The following is a 20,719-nucleotide window of genomic DNA, read 5'->3' as shown; positions in this document are numbered from 1 at the left end:
TTTTGCAAGTTGCGCGTTTTCATTTAACTACTGCAGTTTGTATTAAACGTGTCTAATTGCATTGTAGTATGACAGTGAGCACTAAGTCTAATGATATTTAATGAAATTGTTAGTGAATGTGTGTACTTTTTCTGGGTAATACATTTTGGAGTGGCCGCCATACCAGTAACATCAGTATCTTGAAAAAAATGCTATGCATGGACACATGGCTCATTGCCCGTACGGATACGCGTTCTTATGCCCAGATTTATGCATGCATCCTTGTGTTCTACACCCTTCAAACGTCGATTTAACACCCTTCTTTGAACAACTTCACATGCACCTTATGTGTGCTATACACCCTTATAATAAAGTGTTTTTAACAAAATGGGTGCTAAAAGGGTGTCATAGGGGTGTAAATGCGGGAAAAAAACTCTTTTAACACCATTAAGGGTGTTAAAATGTTTAGTGTGATAGTGGAGGGACTCGGCATTAATTTTGACCACCAGGGGACATTTAACGGGCCCGCAATTCACGGGACAAGGGCGTTTCTGCATTTCACCTAGTAGAATTTCAGGTACTTCGAAAAACGTGAGTGAAGCCCCAATTTACGCTTCGTGACAGTGTTTACGTTCATACCTGTTGCTGTCCCGGGGGCAGCGGGAACAGAGGAACCGGACCAGCGGGCGAAGGCAGTTCGTCGCAGCCCCGCAGAGGGCAGTGCTGTTGCTGGTCGTCGTCCCCCAACGGAGTCATGGCCGCATAGCAGGCGTCACACACGCGACCCGCGCGACCGCCGTCGTAGTGCAGGCGGGCCTTGCGCGACACGCATTTGCTGCACGCAACCTGCGCGAGAGACGCTCAATGAACTACCGCGTATTGAATCGGCACCCTCCATATTGTTCCACTTAGTGAGTGGAAAATTTCTGCAAGTATGTTCCCAGTGATTGGTAGAACCATGCGCAACGAGGTGCAAGAAGGAAGGAAGGAAGGAGTGGAGAAGGAAAGGCAGGGAGGTTAACCAGTTCAGGACAACCGGTTTGCTACCCTACACATGGGAGCGGGGTGAGGGGGAATGAAAGATGGGGAGGAGAGAGAGAGAGCACATAACGTATGCACATTTTCAGGTGCAAGAGTGCGCTTTGCCTGCTATGCTGGTGACGGCACCTTGCGGATGCCGGTAGATTTTCGCTATAATTTACTCGACGCCGCGCACTCAGGAAACACGTACAGGTGCAATGATCATTATGAGGCTGGGCGTAGAAATCCGGCGTGCTAAACAGCACAAGGCCGGTGCACTTCGATCCGTGACGTCATGCTTTGTCAGAATGCCATAGAATCTAATGGGGACGCATCCGAGTAAGCGGCGGTGACTGTGACGTCACCGCTTCCATCATGCCACGCTTGGCAGTGGAAATTTTGGTCCAAGTAGCCTGACGTCACAAAGCCGAGTGCGAAGGCCTGCTGTCTAGTAGGCATTGGCACGGCCATGTACAGAACTTGGCTGAACGTAACGAGCTAAAGCGAACATAAATTTTTCTACAAAAATTATTACACAGGAAGCTCTAACGCTAGTGTCTACAGGGGCTTCAAGCACAACGGTTCATCCATTATGGGAACGATGCGCAGTACACGTAGATTTGCCATAACTTCACCCTTGTGAATTCAAACGGTGTTGTGACTTTGCAAGCTAACCATTTTGAGTACGCATGTGCCCAGAGTCTTACTGCCCTCTGAGTTTATAAAACCAATTGAATCGCTTCGAAATATTGAACCACAATGTTCCCCCCTTCCCCCAGATAAAAGGTAATAAACAAAGTGACAAGAATGTCTGAAGCCAAAAGCATGAACATCAGACAAATCCATGTAATAAGCAGCATTCACATGCTTTCTGAACGATCAAAGCACCAGAGTTTCCCCTAGTAATTTTTTGTAGAAACCTCACTGAGAGCAAACGTTTACACAAGCGCGCGTCGGTTGTCGTTTGAAATGTTTCGCCATTTTCATGTCCTCTCAACCGGGTGGTTCAAACGGCCGTAGGGCTCAAACTCCAACTGCCGTAGGGCTCTAACTCAAACTGCCGTAGTGCCTCCTGGCCAGCACCGATTCCCCACAACACATGAATGATTTGTTATCTGGGTGGCACTTAAGATGTCGCAGAACGTTAAGCGTTATGCTACGAACAAATAAAACACGACGTATTAATGTGATACGCATTTACCTAGTGTTATGGTTGATTTTTTTTCTTGTTATCGTTCAAATATCTGCTAATGGTACTTGCACTTACGGTAAAGGAGCCTATATTGGCACCGATGTCTAAAACGCTATCCCAGCAGGAAGCCTACAGTTCCAGAATATCGCCCTGGCTTTTTTTCTAAAGCATCTGTCTATCAAGTAAAATTTGCTGGACCGCAAACGAGGTGCCCCGAAATGTCAAAATATAGAAGTTCCGAATTCTGGTTAACACAAAGCACAGCCGCCTTCATCAGACATCAATCAAAACCGCAACTTTGCGCACAAAGCCAGAGTGCCACAGGACCATGACGAGCGTAGCTAAGGACCTGCTCTAAAGAAACAGAAGTACTTACTCTTGGCCGAACAGTTTGAAACAATTGAAACACATGTTAATGTAATGAAAATGTGTGTAACATGTGTGTAAAAATACAGGGGAACAAACTATAACGGAGGACACTATGGTACCGAGATGAAAGCCAATAGTATTTTCCTACGTCCAAAACAACCAACACATCTTTTTTAATACGTAAGCAATCTTTGGCGAGTAACCCAGCCCCGTCACGCGAAAAGTGTAATGCCTTGTTTCTGCACAGAAATGCATAATTTGCTAAATCAAGACAGTTAATCATTATAGTAGTGTAAATGTAAATGAGTGATAGCTTTATGAGCCATAAGGAACAATATAACAAAAAATGATCACAGAGAATCCAAATAGGGTTACATAGGGCTTCATAGAAAATACATGGGGGAGCTTATAGTAGGGGTGGGCCAATGTAAATTTGGGGGTACGCCAACGTAAGTTTCGGGGTGGCCCAACTGAAATTTGGGGGTATGCTTACGTATACCTATACAACTCCAATGGAGTTTCTGAATTCTTTTTTCAATCGCCAACAGCCATAGAAGTTTATAAAGAGCTTTCTAAATTGTGTTACTAAGCTTAACACCATACGGCTCGGGTGACATGACATGACGTCATAGCAGGCTTGGTGATTTCTGTGGGTTGTAGTCAGCTGCCTGGAAATGCAAATGCTGTAGAGTTATTCTACAGATGGCCTAATATACCGAAGGAATGTGAACGGGCGGGAGGAAGACATGGCGCAACGCACGAAACATTCAGTGACTAAGACACACATAACGTAACGCCACCACAATCAGCCGGGAAAATAATAATAAAATATCTTATCTCCTTTTCTGCCTTTTTTTATTATTGCACTTCAAATAAAGCGATGCTGCTTTGGTTAGCCGAGATTTACCGACAGCCATCTCTTCATATGATGTGATTCCTTTCCAGTTTTAATATTGCCGTATAATCCCCTTGAATTGTGTGCCTGGTCTTCTGAACAAATAAAAAAAGCAGGCAGTTTGGATAGTTTGAAATGTAACGTTTTAAATATGACCAGCGCTTTGGGGGAAAAAGAGGAAAGGGACAAGCCAGGAGAAAACTGTCGTCCAGCGTCCAGCGTTTCCCCATTCCCGTTCCCTTCTTTCATACAGGCGCTGAAAAAAAAATTTCAACACCCAAACATGGTTTTGCAGGCACTCGAAAGTACGTAGGTCAAGTGCATAGGCTATAGAGGTGTAGTTCGACTTACGATCCCGCAAGCATGGCAGTGATGCTTCCATCGCAGACCGAACGTGGAGAATCCTGCGGAGCAGCGCATGCACCTGGACACGGTGTCGGCTCGCACCAGTACGGGAGCACGCTGACCCAGTTCCGCTCCCTCGGGACTCTGCGAAATGCCGAGTATAGACAGACGAAGGCGCACGAAATAAATAAATAAATAAATAAATAAATAAATAAATAAATAAATAAATAAATAAATAATAAATAAATAAATAAATAAATAAATAAATAAATAAATAAATAACAAATTTTATTTTCGCCCTAGACAACACGCTGTTACTGCGAAAATAGGGGACCAGACAAACAAGCTGCATCATGCGCAGCTTAACTAAATGCACCAGCTGTGACACGACAATATGTTATATGGTTCAGTTGTACAAACACGACCGCAAATATAGAAACAATCATACAGTACCATTACATATGGGCAGTTACGAAAACAATTACACGGCATGCATATTTCAATTTAAAGCCTCCCGCATTTTTAACTATGTGGCGCGAGCGTCCATCACGTACGCGTCATTTTCACGCCTTTAAGCGGCGATAATCAGCGAGGCCGGCACAAGTACTCTCAAGTACAGTAGGCACTCTCCTGTGCATGAGTCGTCTAATGCGATGTTCCCTTCAGGAAGACGTACGACCATATTATAGTGTTCTCCACGCGATATAGCTAAAATGCGGGAGGTTGTACAATTACACACATGAGCAGTTCCAATACAGTTGCACAAACAAGTAAAATGATCCGTCCTGCCTCCTAGAGTTTTATATTTAACGACTTGGTGACTGCGTTAACGACATGTTGTTGTAACATCTTTAAACTATAATCATTCATCTGTGACTGCGTGGTACCGTATACCGTGTCGTAAACAATAGTTTATAACGCAATATTTTTAAACATAGGAAACGATAACACCACTTTCTGGAAATGAAATAATAATATTAACGTAATAAAAATGAGTCTTTACAGAAACGACGCATATGTCATTCCGCTAATTGTCGGAATTTATGCAGAATCTGTCATGAACCATATATTGACGTGTAACATGTAAACGGATATGTCTGGAAACTAACATCTGTATATCCATCTGCCAATCCCAGGCTAGCTTTATATTCCAGAACCGTAGTTATCATTTACGTGACCGTCGGTGGCGTCGAATGAACGTAGGTGCTCGATGATAGTTTCCCCTTCGGGTGTCAACCGTGACCAACCTGCATGAAGTGAGCACTAAGAACTACGCATGCAACAAGTAGCACTCATTTTATAACATGCAACATTTTTAAACATAGGTAAACGATAACACCACTTTCTGGAAATGCGAAATAATAATATTAATAGTAATAAAAATAAAGAAGTCTTCTACTGAAACGATGCATATGTCATTCTGCTAATTGCGCATAATTAGTACGGAATTTACGCAGATTCTATGTAAAGTCTGCAATTTTCATAAGAAAAAAAAATAGGAATGCGTGCCTTTTCGCTGCCTAATAGAGTGATAAGAATCTGTCATGCAGAACCATATATTGACGTCAAAGGAAAAAAAAATCCCTACGACAAACCTAGGAATGTCGCATGATTAACCTCGTACACAACCTCATAACTGTGTACTACGCGCCATTTTTGGGTGACATTGATATCCTTCCTTCATGACATCTGTGCTTAGCGCAATCGGAAAAATAACTGAAATAAGGAAAATAATTGCGCACTTTCGTGCAACTTCACCTTTTGACCTTGATGGTAAACTTTCAAGGAACTCTTTCGCTGCTTGAGGTCATGGGCAGCCTTGGCAAGGGTCTGCAATAAACAATGCGAGCAAAAATGAGTTTACAGAACGCTTTAGAATGGCACAGTGTGCGATTCCCAACCCTGGCGCGCTTGCTTCACGCTCGAGTACGCGTGCGCTAGGGCTGAAGCACATGCATTGATCATCGCGCGTGGGTGCGCGCAATGTTTAGTGCTTACATCGCGGTAGGATATTGCTCATCTGTGTTAAAATCCCGTAATGTTGTAATAGCAATCACGGAAAGTAAAACTTGGTTAAAACATGATGCAGGCTGTGGACCTTCGAGGATCTCGCCTTGCTGACATGAACTATAAAAATTTGGTGTTGCATCATTATTCTCGTTCTAATTAGGTTCCGGTTATCACTGGGAGAAAATTAGCAACTATGTTCCACATAATGAAATGGACCAATGTTTCACATAAGATCACAAAATTGGTACCATGTTTAGCACATGGGACTACTTAAACATGGTTACAGTTGCTGGTGTATCAAAGAATGTTCCGATAATAGGTACAGGGTGTCTGGAACACTTTAAATGTTAACAATGGCTATTTCGCTGGTACCCAGTTTCACATATTTATTGCTACGTTCGTTGAAATGGTAAAAAACATTCAAATAATTGAACGCTCTATCTGTTCAGTGCTCAAGTGCCGGCATACATTGGGCCCCAGAACTCTAGACCCCGCAGTCAGCGCAGCACATCGGATGGTTTATGTCCACCTGGGGTACTCTAGCATGCACACTGAAGCCTAAAAACATGAAACCTACGTTGGTGTTTCCGCAAAGTAACATTGGCGTTAGACTCACCTGCATCCACGCCAGCTTCTCCTCGGGTGACCTGCACGCGGAAATGGGGCAATACGACTGTTCAGTCTGGCGTTGTGAAGCTGAAGATTGCAATGCTGAAAAGCGCGTCAGCTTACGTCAGCCGATAAGCAAAGAAAAGCATGCTAAATATATGTTAAAAATAGTATACACCACGGGCACTTGTGTTTTTTGTTATTTACGAAACAATGGCTTCACCAAATATTAACAAATAACCCATGCGCAAGTTCTTCTGAATGAGGTAGCGTGTCATACTGAAAGAGCGATTATTGATTGTTTGATTGATGGATTCGTTTTCTGTAGCTTCCCAAAAGGAGGGCGGGGCGAGCGCCGATGTTATGAGAATCACTTATTGGAGGGCTCCGGATAAATTTGACCATCCGAGGTTCTTTATATGCAACCAAAGCGCGGTGCCCAGGCCTTCGTGAATTCCACCTTCATCAGAACGCAGCAGCGATTCGAACCAAACGTTACCTTGTGCTCGGCTGCAGAACGCTACAACCATCGATTCGCTGCTCTAAACGCGACACTAACTTAGTATGCTCCATATAGACAACTGTTGACATCCTGATCAAATAAATCAGGATGTGCTAAAAACCCGGCAGTGAGAAGTCAGGACACAAACACACAGGAATAGTGAAAGCTTGGTGGCTACACTTCTCACAAAGTAGCCTTCTGAAAGGTAAGCTTATACTTCCAGCATTTGGTATAATTTAGTTTTCGCCGAGATTACCCAAATTTTGTTGAACTCGGTTCAGCGGGTTCTCAAACGAGAGCATGTCTGCGTTTCACGGGCACCGCAACCCCCTCCTTATAACAATATGGTTTTATTCGAAGTCTCTCGTAGTCCCGACTGCAGTGCATGCGTTTCAGACCAGATAATTCAAAGCGCAACAGCATTAAACTCTGCTTTGTACGAATTGCAAAATGAAAAATCAGCATGCAAATACGTTTTGCATGGTTTTTTTTTTTCTTTGAATGCTGTCTGGAGAGGCAATAAAAGCCATGTGTCGGCAGCTCATCGGGACGATAAGTGTATGACGTGAAGATAACCGACCGACGTGACAGCCATACGCGGGTGTTAGCAGAATTACGCCACTGTCATGACGCCACTATCGAGCACCGCTTTGCTTTATCATAATACGTTCTACGAGATACCGCGTTGTTGGAGTGCTCATTCCGTGGTACTATCCCCCGTATTCTCAAGCGATCTTCCACTCGAAGCTGTTCCTCAACCCAACCGCGTTGAGCGCAGCGCCACCCGCCGACTGAAAAAATGTCGCAGTTTCGTCCGAAAGGCGAAGCATCAATTGCGATAGCCAATTAGTAGAGAGCTATTCGGAGTAGCGATAGTAGCTTTATCAGCTGCATAAACTTGCACACATTCGCTTACTAACTGAATTAACAAACGTGGTATCAGCGCGCACAAGGAAACATGAATAGATCACACTCAATGACCGCAGACAACCACTGTCAAAACGCTGGCAGCAAGCGCAGCCGCAGCAGCGAGCGAAGGTTCGTGCAGTCTATCGCTTCAACGGAAACTGAGCGGCGAATGCACAGCTCATACAAAGGCCAGAGCCGTGTGGAGATCGCTTTTAAGAGACGGTGCGGGCAACCGCCGCAGTCGGGCAAAGTACAATCGCAGTTGTTGGCAGAGTAAGAAGCTGCCCCCCCCTTCCCTCCCGCGCTGCCTTCCCGCTTTCCTCCTTTCGCGTGGGAGATTGAGTGGCCAGTTCTCCTTGCGCCCGGTTGCAAGATACGCATTTGGTGCCGCAGCACAGCGTCGCCCCGCCTCCCTCCCTCCCATACCCCCACGGCCTCTCGCGCGACGGAAGTCACGTTTGCTTTCCGCCGTGCGTTCGCTCTCCGTGATAGCGCGCGTCCCCCGCGCACTTTCACTCGCGCACACGGCGCGCGGCGACGATTTTATCGTCCTTGGACTTTATACCGAACCTCACGGCGACGGCATAAATCCGTTTGAAGTGTCCATATAAAATTCGCAATCGCAATAAAATTGCTATCGCACTAAAGGATACTACTCTGCTCAAGAATTGCTGCGGAGCGTCAATGAAGAGCAGTGACCACTTCTGCGGAAGGGTGGCGCTGCCATACACTTCACCAAGTCGAGGTGGAGGGCTGAGTGCATGATCGTTCTAGAATACGGAGGGTACGAATTATTTACAATACTCCGCTTTCAGCGAAATACCGCTTATAACGTATCGCGACTTCTAGCTAGGCTAGTTCATGCTTCTTGCGGTGAAAAAGTTGTCCCCTTGCGAAGGGTCAAGCAGTGACTGCGATAGCAAAGTTAAGCGTTGCGCTCGAACTTCTCGGACGGTGTTCTAACTATATGCGGGTGGGACTATACGCGCACGCGACATACGCGGGTGCGCCAAAATTTCTAACGCCCTTAAGAGCTTCTAACATGACGTGTAGGGCCTGGAATGACGTCGCACAGGAGCCACTACGCTGCCCGTAAAGACCCGGGCCAGTAAAATTACATAACTTTCAGGTTTGAACACTGATATTGTTTAGCACTTTTATTATTTAATTGTCGGACAAGGTTTCAGATAAAAGCCATAGCTGTGAATGTTATGTTTGATGACGTTTGTTTTGCGGGCTGCCATTCTGAAAATTCTGAGAAATTATGTAGTCAATAACGTAAGACGTGGACAATCTTGGCGGTTGAATATTATCGCGGTTGAATATTATCGCAATCTACCTTGCATATACGGCATTCATAAACATACAGCATAGATCTACCGAAATATAGGCGTAGCTCTACGGCAACAGCGACGCTGAAGATGCTGGCTAAAATTTCCCTGGAGTGTCCGTATAACAGCGCTCCACAATAAAAAACGCGCCAACATGTAAATAAATGCTTTTTTCTTCTTTCCGGTCGTTGCTTTAAATATTCTCGCGTCTTTTTCACTGCAAGAACCGATTATAACGGAGTCAATTCGTGCTTCCGGTGACTTCGTTATAACGAGAGCTTCGTGTACTTCAATGGGAACGTCCGAGGCGGCCCCGAGGTAAACCGGACCTTTTTAAAAACTGCAACATACCCGGCGCACAGCTCTATGGAGCGCCCGGCATTCCGCAGGTGGAAGCTGTTTGGCGTCTCGAGGTTGTCGCCGTCCTGCAGCAACAGGCCGTCCAGGTCGAGCTTGGCGCGCACCCGGTACCCACCGGCGCCAATGAGGCGCGCCCCGCTGCCGACCACGCTGCACACTAGCACCATGTCGGTAAACTGCGCCAGGGCAAAGAGGGAAAATTAGTCATGTTTGCGGGTGGGCTGTAGTTGGTGATGCATTCTTCGTAGCAGTGTTATACGGAACATACAAAGCGTAGAAAAAACAACAATTAGGCCATCAACGGCATGCACAGACGATCGCGCAGCACGGAAATGGCATGACACGTGACCTTGTGGTCAGTGTCTTGTCCTATTGAGAACGAATTGAAGTGTTTATTACTGTGCGCCAAAAACGGGCGCATTGCGCCTTACAGTTTGGTCCACAACGAATAAATCAGGATACGCAACCATCCACGCAATAAAACCACAAGGTTACGTTGTTGTTTCGTATACTATACAGCCTGGTGCATGTCAGACAGACAGATAGACAGAAAGACAACGAAGTTTATTCACTAGGTCCTCAGAAGCCCTGCCTTAGGGCAGAGCTGCGGGGTGGATGTCAGTTTTGTTGTTTTTTTTTCGCTTTCATGAAGCTTCCTCAATTTGAGGCTTTCCGTACAGCTTAACAGGTCAACACAACAGAACAAAAGACAATAAATAAAGCCTAAATAAGCCATTGTATTGTTCACGTGCCGATGTTACACGACGAACGAAATCGCGTTTCCGGTCTTTCACGTGCCCTGGCTCGCATGACCTTTGTCGGTGCTGCACGGAACAATTCACTGTATTGTAAGCAGGCGTCCTGTCTCTCCGCTGCGTTTTTCGTGGCGGTGTGAATCGTAGATGTGCTGACAGGTACTTATTACTTTTTATTGTGGCAGCAATTATATGGACACTCCAAGCGCATTTCTGTCGTCGCCGTGATGCTCCGTATAAGGTCCAAACACGATAACATTGTCGCCGCACGCATACGTGCGAGTGAAACCTTGCGAGGGTCAGCCAACGATCGCAGTTCAATCTCGCGCGCGCGATGGAGAAAGGCGGGGCGGAAGCGCCGTCTTCTGTTTTGCGCGATGCACTGCGGGGAGGCGAGGGAGAGAGGGGGGTGGGGCGTTCTACGCCTGCGGCTGCTGCTTAAGGCGCGACCGCGCGGGCGCCGTATCTTGACAGCGATCTGTGAGGTGGACAAAGTGCGCGCTCGCACATGCCACATCATCACAGCCATCTGCGATGTGGACAATGTACGCCCAGTGCTGGTAGCTTCGTATGGGCTGTGATTTCGACGTTTAGTACGCGTTGAAGTGAGAGGTAGCACGAAGGTCCATTCGCTCCCTGCTGCCGCCGCGCTTCACGACTGCCGCGTTTTGACAGCGAGTTTCCGCGCTCATCGAGCGAGATGTGTTCATGTTTACCTATGCGCGCGTGGCACCGTGCTTGTTAATCTAGTTAGCAAACGAATGTTTGGAACTTTATATGGACGACAAAACTAATATCCTTACTTCGTGTAGCTGTCTTCTAATTTACTATCGTCATCGATGCTTGACCTTTTGAGCAAAACTGGATCTTTTTTTTTCGTGTATTCACTGATGATCCATGACGATCCAGACCCGTCAGAACAAGCTCTAAAGACTACGCCTGACACTATACGGAAGCCGTTTTAGGTCGAATTTTTGTTATGATTAGGGAGATACGAAATATCTGTGTTACACGCGTGGTACAAGTGGGCAGAAAACCTATCCCTAAAATCTAATGACTGCTATTTGACGTGTCAGTATCCTCCATGAGTGTGTGCGTGTTGGCGAATGTTCGCTCACCACGAAGAGGTACCGCTCGAAGTGGTCGCCGGAGCGAGCGCTGATCTTCGTCACCTTTCCCTGGCGCAGCAACTCCCTCGTCGGGCTCACCAGGTCGACGGCGCCGCCCACCAACTCCTGGATCTCCAGCAGCTGCTTGAACTGATCCTGACAAAAAACGTCCACTTTTGTCGTTACACCTAGATCTACGACGCAGTAACAGCGTAGTCAAACGTCTGAACGCGCTTACAACGAGATCCCAGAAATGCGCCTGAGCACGAACGGACATTTTGTTTTTGTTTAGTTTTTTTTGGAAGGAAAGTCAAGATAAGAAAAAATATATCGGTAAAGTGATTGATCGTTGCATTTATTTCCTAATTGCGCACAAACAGGTGGTGCTCGTAGGATGGCACCGGCTACTCCTATTCAGTGACCTTATGTGCTCAAAACGATGATCATAGCAGAAACAACAGTTAAAAACACAATGACGGTATCGCACGTACAAAACAAATTATTCTTGAAAGTTCACAAAATATAAGTGTTCCTGGGCACATATAAATGAGGACCCTCTTGAGTTCCATGTGCACAACACTCGCCAGCCCTAACGCCCAAGCCACAAACACAAGCATAAGAGTAATTTCAGAATAATTCGAAAGAATAAAAATAACGACAGAACTGGCACCCTAATCAGATTTAGTAACGTTTATGTAAAAGTGATTCTTCCAGAAAGTGTGCTTTAGGAGGTATCTAAAACCTGGCGTCTATGACGTGTTTCCGGTTCCGACAAACGCTTCCGCCGCATGCGACCACATTTTTAATCCAAAGGGTGCCACCTCTTGGGCTTGGACATGGAAGCATTGTGCGTGCAACACTTTTCTGATCGGCGGAAATATGTCTGATAGAGACCCGAGATAGGTCCTAATAATAGCGGTCGCCTACCGAAAGCACGTAGTTTCGCCGAAAGCATTTTGCGATGAGTATCATATTTCTATATTTTCACATTTTCAATCGTATCATCTACGTCTTTGTGATGAGGGCAACCATAGCGATGATCGTACAGGGGCAGGAAATGTGTTTTGTTGTTGCGCACAAGTGACCCTGCAGTCAAAATGTGTGTTAAAATTTTGCAAAGATGAGGGTAGGAGAAGGGGTGTTGCTTGTTACAGGCACACCAAGTCTTGCAAAAGTTGCCGTCAACTGCTCTGCCCGAGCGCCATTTATAATACGCAGTAGCGGCCTGAATGCTGGCACAGTTCATATAGTAACATAAATGCACCCGGTATCACAAGGAACTTGACACGAAGCGCAACATAATGCGCGTTTTCCAATCCACGTCTACTAATACGGCTCACCATTCACACTCCAACGTCGTTTGACGGAGAAGCATGCAAACGTGGATATGTTTTAGAAGGATAGGGAAATGCGGTTCATGTATGCATTAACTTCTTGTTCAGATATCATCACGAGGCAAATCAGGTATTTGTTAGTGCGATTCAATACGAACTGATTGGTTGCTTGCTAAACAAAACGTGGCTTTAAACTTTAAACAATTAATTATTCAAGGAATTTCACAAAATTTGCGTCGCTGCTTTCCTCTCCAGAGTGCCCAGTTTCACATGCGGAAATGTGTGCGTGTTAGTGGAAGCGATTCCTTTTTGTTTGTATAGTAAAGGTAAGTTACATACTTCGAGCAGTTATTCATGCAGGTTCCTTGTATCCAGGAAACTTGTACCGCTGCTGCTTTTCGCACCAGACCACCCAATTACCAATTTGGAATGATATATTGACACGATATATCGAAGGGTATGTTGGCGCCTAAATACGGCGCGGGCTACTCGTTAGCATTCAAGCCGGTCGTACAGTTGCACATTTAGTTTTGTACACTCATATGTTTATAGTTTAAGAACAACATGCATACATGTAGACAGTTGCTACGCCCACAATGAATATTTGTTCCTTTCTAGACTGGCTCGTGTCTTGAAACGACTCCACCAACTCCGGAAGTGGGAACACATGCATTCATTCACAAAAGGCAAGCTATCCGTACCTCCTGTTCCTTTAACACACGTAGAAAACAAGACCCGTTCTGTTATGCCGACCTTGGCGACCTTGAGCTATTTTAGCGCTGAGCAATTATAGCTCATGTCGTCTTTATGTTCCGTCTCTGTGTTCCACGAAGCTTCCGCCAACCGCGTATCTCTCTGTGTATCGCCTCCGCAGACACCAGGGAGCGCTGCTGCAGTCAGCGCTATTTCTGCGTCGAGCGCTCAGACTCAACCTTCAACGCCCCAGCGCCCGCGCTTTCATTCAAGTTGATTCATGATCCCTCACTGTGGTAGCGCCTGCATGAAGGTTGCTTTTTGTCCGTAGGTCCCAGACAACGAACCAGAGGCACAAGACAATTCCGGCTCTGTGAACTACTGGGACACGGACAATCGGAGTGACTGTGTGGCATCGTGACCGTTCACCAATCAGCGCACAAGGACTCTTGAACGTACACGCAGGCTCTGAACTAGCGAGCAACACTGATTTAGATCGGCCTTGCAGCGTGGAGCTCCGTGGCGGCGCTTCGCGTTGAGGCAGAACTTTGAAATAAAGAAGCTAAAGTTATAATCTTAGAGCTACGTCACATTTCACGGAACCTAGAGCTTCGGCTTGCCGAGTGTGCAACGCTTTCGGGTTCCTGGATCAATCCCTTCTACCCCTTGCAAGGCAATACCGAGAGTGTCAGAAAATACTGTCACTTGATGTTTTTTTTTTTTTTTATCTCGTTCGTCGTAAGATATTGCAGATGCAGCCTAACAGCAACAGTAACGGGGAAAAAAAAACGGCAATTGTCCTGCTATGAAGTTATGTAATAAGTTTCTAAAACGGTGTTGAGATTAAATGAATCTTAATAGTCCTAGAATGCACAATGTAGCCTACACGGCTGCTATGAGAGAGGAATGTTCGCAGCAGGACGATCTCGTTTTGTTTAGCCCGTGCTTCAAAGAGACGCCGGTTACAATAAATAAAAGTACGCTTACAATCTTTTTCATGGCCTGGTTGGCGTGGTCGGCAGCCTTGGACACCAGCTCCAATGCTCCTACAAAGAATTAAAGGCGACAACGATTGCACAGCAATCCAAAGAAAGCTCCGCTAACTGCACAAATCTCTGAATATGTCATTATACTGTTGTATAGTCATTTAGCCTTCGTGGTTATACGACGAATATCTTTTGGATAAATCAAGGTAAAAGAATTCAACACACGCAACAAGCTTATTTGTCTTTCTCTTTCTTTTTTTATCTTCTCCAGACTTACAGTACATTCAGGACTTTACAATACAGCTATTGGCATCAGAACCACTTATGTAGCTTTGTTCACTTACTTTCCGTGTCGTCTTTGTCGGGAGAGCCATCCGGCAGTTTCTTCAGGTACTCTAGGAAATAGAAGCGAGAGCACATATTTTAAAATGTCCGAGGCAGACATATACGTACAGCAAAAGCGCACCTGATTGTTCGTGTTTACTTATTCTGCGTAGAAATTCTAACTTTAACAGCTCGCCAATCGAGGACACAATCGAAAAAAAAACGCATGACGCCTCTAAGCAAGCTGAGCGAGTAGTCTAAGCTTCTGCACAACAAAAACCTAGGCGAAGAGCACAATATAGCTTATAACATGCAGAACCCAATACGACCCATGACACCACTGAGATAGCACTGTGCGCTTACCTTTGAGCAGCAGTTGATACCGGGGCACTCGCTGTACAGGTGTGAGCATGTGGTGCTGCACTGTGAGGCTTTTGCATTCAGGCATCGCCTACGGAGCAATGAGACGCAAAATTTCACGAAAAAAACGAAAAAGAATACACGGGCATAGGCAGACATACGGGTTACTGGAGAGAAGAAGTAATATCGACCAGCACCCCTTCACGTACAGCCGAACGGGACAATCTTCAGTGCACGCAACAAAAAAGAAGTTAAATTTGCTTATCTACCTGACCGCAAAGAATGGAATTTATGTGAGTAGCATGATGATCATTGTACGGAGAAGTGACACTGCACTTTCAGACGCGAGAAAGACAAAGCACGGAGGGCAAGTGAAGGAGGGGGGGGAGGGGGGGGGGTTTACTTAAAGAAGGTCAGGTATTTTACCACTGTAGTGGCACTGTTGTGCAGATTATCACCCGTTTTAGATTCAGGTTACTCAAGCAAACCATTAGAGAAACTTACTAGAACCACGGAATAGGCAATCAAAGTGCACTCAAAGTCAAAGTTGGGGCAGAGGCGTAAACTTGAGCGGCCTGTATGTTGCTGCCTCCTGGTGGCGCAGATATCAAACAAACAAAAACATCTAATATCGTGGTGACTAAGTGTATTCTACTTCGCTGCTAGTGTAAATTTTCGGCAGTGGCGTAATCGTGTCGCTGCCGAAAATTTACATCAGCAGGGAAGTTACTTGGTTACTGCAATAGTAGCTGTTTTTGTCCGTTCGAGCTCTGCGCCAGCAGGTAGCTGCACCATACTGGCCGCTCACGTTTACGCCTCCGCCCCAACGCCCAGTCCGCCTGCGTCTACCCGATTACCGGACAAGCTAAGCCTCCCTATTATCTCTCTCTGTCTCTCAAGAAAACCATCGGGGACTATTTATGAACCAGTGGCGCGTTCATAAGGAATTGCTAGGAAAAAGCGCGTTCAGAAACCGCTATGGGAAACTGCTAAGAGAAGCTACACGCGTGGCGGCAACTGAAACACGGAACTTCGGGCACTCGCATGGAACTTTCCCAACGTGGTGTCGGTGCGATGCGCGCACTCACGTGAATCTCGTCAACGACGGCCGCGAAGCGCGGGTGCTTGGCGTAGCAGGAGGCGAGCAGCTGGACGGACTGATCGAAGTTCTTCACGTACTCGGCGTACATCTTCAGGAACGGGGCAAAGTCCTTCATCACGTCCCCGATGCGGGGTTCACGGTCCCTGCACAGATCATGAGAGAGGTCTCACTTCAGCCTGCTGTGTCCTCGGCGGCCTACTGTGGCGATCGAGGTCCCCCATTATTATTTACATTATAAGAAAAGTGGTTATGCTGCCTTACCTGCACCAGGTATCACACAATCTTAAAACGATCGGTCAGGCTGCGGGCCTTAACGTGTTTTTTTCTGCGCCGCACTAACGTCAATTCATACACGCGCACGCAACGAGCCTGCACGACCAAGCTCAAAAACCGTTTTGTTGACAGTGTGCAAGAGTTAGTGCATTCACATGTCGTAAACGATATGTCAGGCAGCCTATCAACGATAGGCTAAGAGAGCATAACAACAATGTAAAAAAACTCGCAATGTGTGAAAATCTGGCCTTGCATTGTCGGCAGTGTGGATTTACGCCTATGCTTTCGCTAAGTGGGGCAGTGCATGGACACCCTGAATGTACAAGGTAATCTTAGAGGCTTTCAAGATTAACCGCTCAAGTGTTGATTGCGTCAGCATCCCGTCTCTAAATCTGTCCCAGAAACAAATAGAATTTCTATCTACTGCATTGTAACAAGAATGCGTTGGAAGGAAAGTTTCGCCTGTCATCGCTTGTGTGTTTTCTTTTTATGGTCTTGATGGTATTGCCGCAGTTCCCTGTATAAAATGCTCAGCAAGATAATAAACATCTAGTTGTTAGCCTAATGTGTTTGTAGTTCTTCCTTTGTGCACCGTCTTGAAGCGATGTTTTTTCTTCTGTGTTTACTGTTTGCGCCGTCGACCATTTTTGGCACGATCGCTCAGTGGCGACGCCGGATTTCTGCGTAACGGGGGGGGGGGGGGGGGGGCTATAATGCTTTCGCATTAATATGTCACTCTTAAGCCGATAGGGGACAATACATCAACACTAATAAATGCTTTCTTCTTCTGCTTTTTCCATACGGAAAGGGAAATGGGGTGTGGCAGCTTAACAGCGGACCAGAAGTCGCAGCTTTTCAAAACGGATTCAAAATGGCGGAAGGGCACACCCACCAGGCGTCCAGCCTCTCCTGTAGCCTGGGCAGGAGGAAGTCGTGGTGAAGCCGGAAGAGCGGCTTGAGCGGCGCAAAGATGGCGGCCACCGTGGTCTGTGGCACCATGGAGTGGGCGCGGTTCTCCTGGTCCAACCGGAAGGCCAGCCTCTGGTCCAGCAGCCGGAGCACGTCGACGTACGTTCGCTCCGTGCTGAGCAGCTCCTCGGCCACGCGACCAGCCGCCGACCCTGCGGGCTTGTAGTAAACACGCAAGTGCATGCGCCTAGTTATGAGTCAATGACTTTCAATGACTTTCGGTGCTTATTTATGGCTTATTCATTTTCTGGAGTTACGAACGTGATCATCATCGTACGGGTCACCACACGTCTAGCCACGCTAGCGTCGCCGAACGAGTCGCCACTGCCAACTTGCACCTGCTAGCTAACGCTTGCAGGAGCTGTGCGATTCAGCCAGAGGGCACGAAGTTGGGACGGTGACAGTAATACGGTTACGCTGTCCTAAATAATCCAACTGCCGTTTTCTATTCTCCTAAAGCCCCGAAGATGAGGTAGCTTCGGTGTACGTTCTCGCGTCGGCGTCAGGTGGCACGCGTCGTCAAGGGCGGTCAAGGAGCGGTAGCGCCACCATACCAGCGACTGGCAAGTGTAATAGACGGTGAGTACATTGTGGGGGCAGGCAGGCATGGCTTGCAGCATCTTTCGATCATCACATGCCCTTAGCGGCCCGTATTATCAACGCAGTTCATACGCCAAAGTAGTTAGCAAGAATGGGCATCGGCAAACCTTGGCGGCGAATATATTATTTGGGAAGGGAGACTACAGATAATACTGAAAAGCTTTTGGGTTCAAAATCGGCGGGTTAGAAAAAAGGAGCTGCCTTAAACGCTTGCAAAATTCTAAGTTTACGTAAGGAAACAAAAGATGGCATTCATTAGTGCGGAGAAACAATCTGTGAGTTTACTTACAGACGCGACGATAGAATATCATAAACCTGCTTTGGAGTGGAAACAGCAATGTAGCGTTCTCGTTGTTTCAAAACTACGTCTGCGAGCGCAAGGACACTCAGCCACTTCGTGGTATGACGTTTTAACGTCAGAAATTTATACCTAGTTGGCGTTAATAGGATTTCAAAACTATGGCAAAACGAAAGGGACAAAAGGAACAAAAGAAAAAAAATGGTGTTCGCGTGATGAAGACAGGTTCTTTGTAGGAAATAAAACTCGAATCGCCAGGCCCCGTACATTGCCTTGTAAGTGCGTCGTCCATTGTGTGCTCACCTCTGACTGCACAGTCGGGCTGCGAGCGGCGGTCGTCGCCGCCAAGCGGTCGTGCTCGTCATCATCCGGGGACTCCTCCTCGTCCTCGCTCTCGGACAAGCTCTCGTAGCTGCTCTCAAGGCTCGCGCTCACCTCCTGGTTCCGGAACCTGAAGGGTGACGGGAAGTGCGTTCCTTTTACTTTTCTTCGCTACCCGTACGTGACAAGCTAGACTATCCTTGCTCGAGGGTTTTTACCCGTCGGCACACATTTATTCATGGTAAAAAAAAAATGACAGACTCAACTGTAGTTGCTGTCTACATATGGGAATCATTCACGATTTGTAAAAAAAATGTTTTATGAGTAATGTAAGTGTTGTGTAGCGAACAGTTGCGTAGACATTATGCGCTATATAGTTTTTGTACTTCAAACAAGACAATGTTCGTAACGGCAAGATATAGTATTCAAAGCTGACTAAAATACAGTGCACATAACCAGTGCAACTGCCCAGTGCACATACCAAGACGCACCAGGGTCACATACCATGTGGTACAAATGCATATATCCAGTCGCCCCTGTGATTATGACGAATAAATTTTCATTGACCCGATGGTTGTTGTTGTCGTCCCATGCGGATAGGCCTTCCTTAGTCCAAGAAGCCTTGGCACCCAGCCGTCGTCTTCTCCCGGTACACCAGCCTTCGCTGGTCATTCGGGTGGCAAATAATTTTAGACTGGTCTATTGCCGGGACTGACCCAAGAAAACGCCGAGGTGAGCTCGGCTGCCAAAAATATGGCTGGACTCGAAGAAGAAAAATGCTTCGCATTAAAAGTTGTAGAAGGTTGCCGCTGTAAGTTTTCATCGGGGTTACTAAGGGGATTTGTATAAGTAGCAGTAACTTTCCACGCAGTGAGCTGTCGGGCAGCGAAGAAGCAATTGATCAACACCAAGTTCTTAAATCGAAGCCTTCCTTGGTTCTTCCCCTAACCTAGCATGGATATCTCTCCGACTGAGTAAACTTGGCCGACTTCAGAGACAGTATGCTAGAAGGTTGTCACTCGGTGGGCCGCTTTTTTTTTCTATTGTAGTTTGTATCGTACGTCCCGCGCACCCACACACCTCATTGCACGAACTAATAGAGCTAATCAATAAGTGTTCTCAGCAGCATATCTTGGCAGGCCTACGGGGAAGCTGTCGCTTGACTGCCAGTCACTCTCCGATGGTTTGTGCCCAATTTTATTTTAGCAGTTAAACAACTCGGCATTCTGCAACGACTCTTATTTATCCCACCTTCATCTTTCTGGAGGGGGGCGATGGTGATTAGGCACACGACCCACAACAGGCTTCAGACAAAATAACCCGAACCAGTGGAAACATTAAATATAACTTCTTATCCCAAGCAAAAAGCAGTCTGCGCGCAGATCTCTGAGGCACTAACGACACACGAGAAGCTTAGTCAACTGGTCTGAATATACCTTGCTATATCGATTGAAAAGACTGTTCCCAAAGCAGCACAGCAGCCCGAAGTAAGCTGGGCTTACTCAGAAGTGTGACATGTCTCACCTGAATGTGTTGGTCTCCCCGCAGTATTCGAAGTGCGTCCTGGTGGTGGTGAAATGGAACGAGGAACTCATCCGGCTGGGAATGCCGCCGAAAGCACTCGTCGCGCTGCATGCAGTGACCTGTAGCGGTGCCGGGAACTCGGAGAATGGACGTGGGGGTTTGGGCCTCAGCTGGGGCTCGGACACGGCGTCGCTCAGGAAAGCACCGCTGGCCCTGGGAATAAAGGGAACGACGGCGCCTGCTTAAGCGGTCAGCTATGCGAAGCGCACTGTAGGCATTAGTAGCAACATTGGCAGCAGTGGATGGTAGTTAGCAGGTGGTGGCGGTTCCGAAGGTGGTGCAATATGTAGGTCACATCCGGGTCCCCGCTTTTTCAGGGAACGTGAAGCGAGGTACGTCCATCGCGTTATTAAATACTCGTGGGTGGAGAGGACCACTATGGCTGGTCTCTCTAAGCCTAGACCACCGCAAACGACCCGCTTTCGGGTTCCCGGATCTCACTACCTCGTGAACTCTCCTGCCACGCCGAACGTGAGGGTGATAACGAGAT

The 20,719-nt window shown here is 46.8% G+C and overlaps 1 protein-coding gene across 6 annotated transcripts in view; it reads right to left on the bottom strand.

Annotated features, from left to right (window-relative positions):
* The window catches only part of LOC119465874 (FYVE, RhoGEF and PH domain-containing protein 2-like), a 188,275-nt gene that overhangs the window by 119,685 nt on the left and 47,871 nt on the right, over positions 1-20,719 (bottom strand). For 5 of the 6 annotated variants that reach the window (XR_007463999.1, XM_049657370.1, XM_049657369.1 and 2 more), the window contains exons 5-17: positions 20,170-20,382; positions 18,628-18,775; positions 17,350-17,585; positions 16,171-16,327; positions 15,086-15,173; positions 14,743-14,793; positions 14,400-14,458; positions 11,395-11,541; positions 9,513-9,697; positions 6,427-6,457; positions 5,559-5,630; positions 3,807-3,944; positions 619-825 (exon numbers count right to left, since the gene is read on the bottom strand). Coding sequence is in view for 5 of the 6 variants with exons in the window: in XM_049657370.1 (XP_049513327.1) it covers positions 619-825; positions 3,807-3,944; positions 5,559-5,630; positions 6,427-6,457; positions 9,513-9,697; positions 11,395-11,541; positions 14,400-14,458; positions 14,743-14,793; positions 15,086-15,173; positions 16,171-16,327; positions 17,350-17,585; positions 18,628-18,775; positions 20,170-20,382 (1,732 nt within the window). In the remaining variant the exon portion in view is untranslated. The remainder of the gene's footprint in view (positions 1-618; positions 826-3,806; positions 3,945-5,558; positions 5,631-6,426; positions 6,458-9,512; positions 9,698-11,394; positions 11,542-14,399; positions 14,459-14,742; positions 14,794-15,085; positions 15,174-16,170; positions 16,328-17,349; positions 17,586-18,627; positions 18,776-20,169; positions 20,383-20,719) is intronic. The other variant, XM_049657371.1, reaches the window with a different exon arrangement.

The sequence above is a fragment of the Dermacentor silvarum genome, chromosome 10 (assembly GCF_013339745.2).
Source record: "Dermacentor silvarum isolate Dsil-2018 chromosome 10, BIME_Dsil_1.4, whole genome shotgun sequence".
NCBI lineage: Eukaryota > Metazoa > Arthropoda > Arachnida > Ixodida > Ixodidae > Dermacentor > Dermacentor silvarum.
Note: the sequence above shows the minus strand (reverse complement) of the source record. Positions and strands in the feature narration are given on the sequence as shown.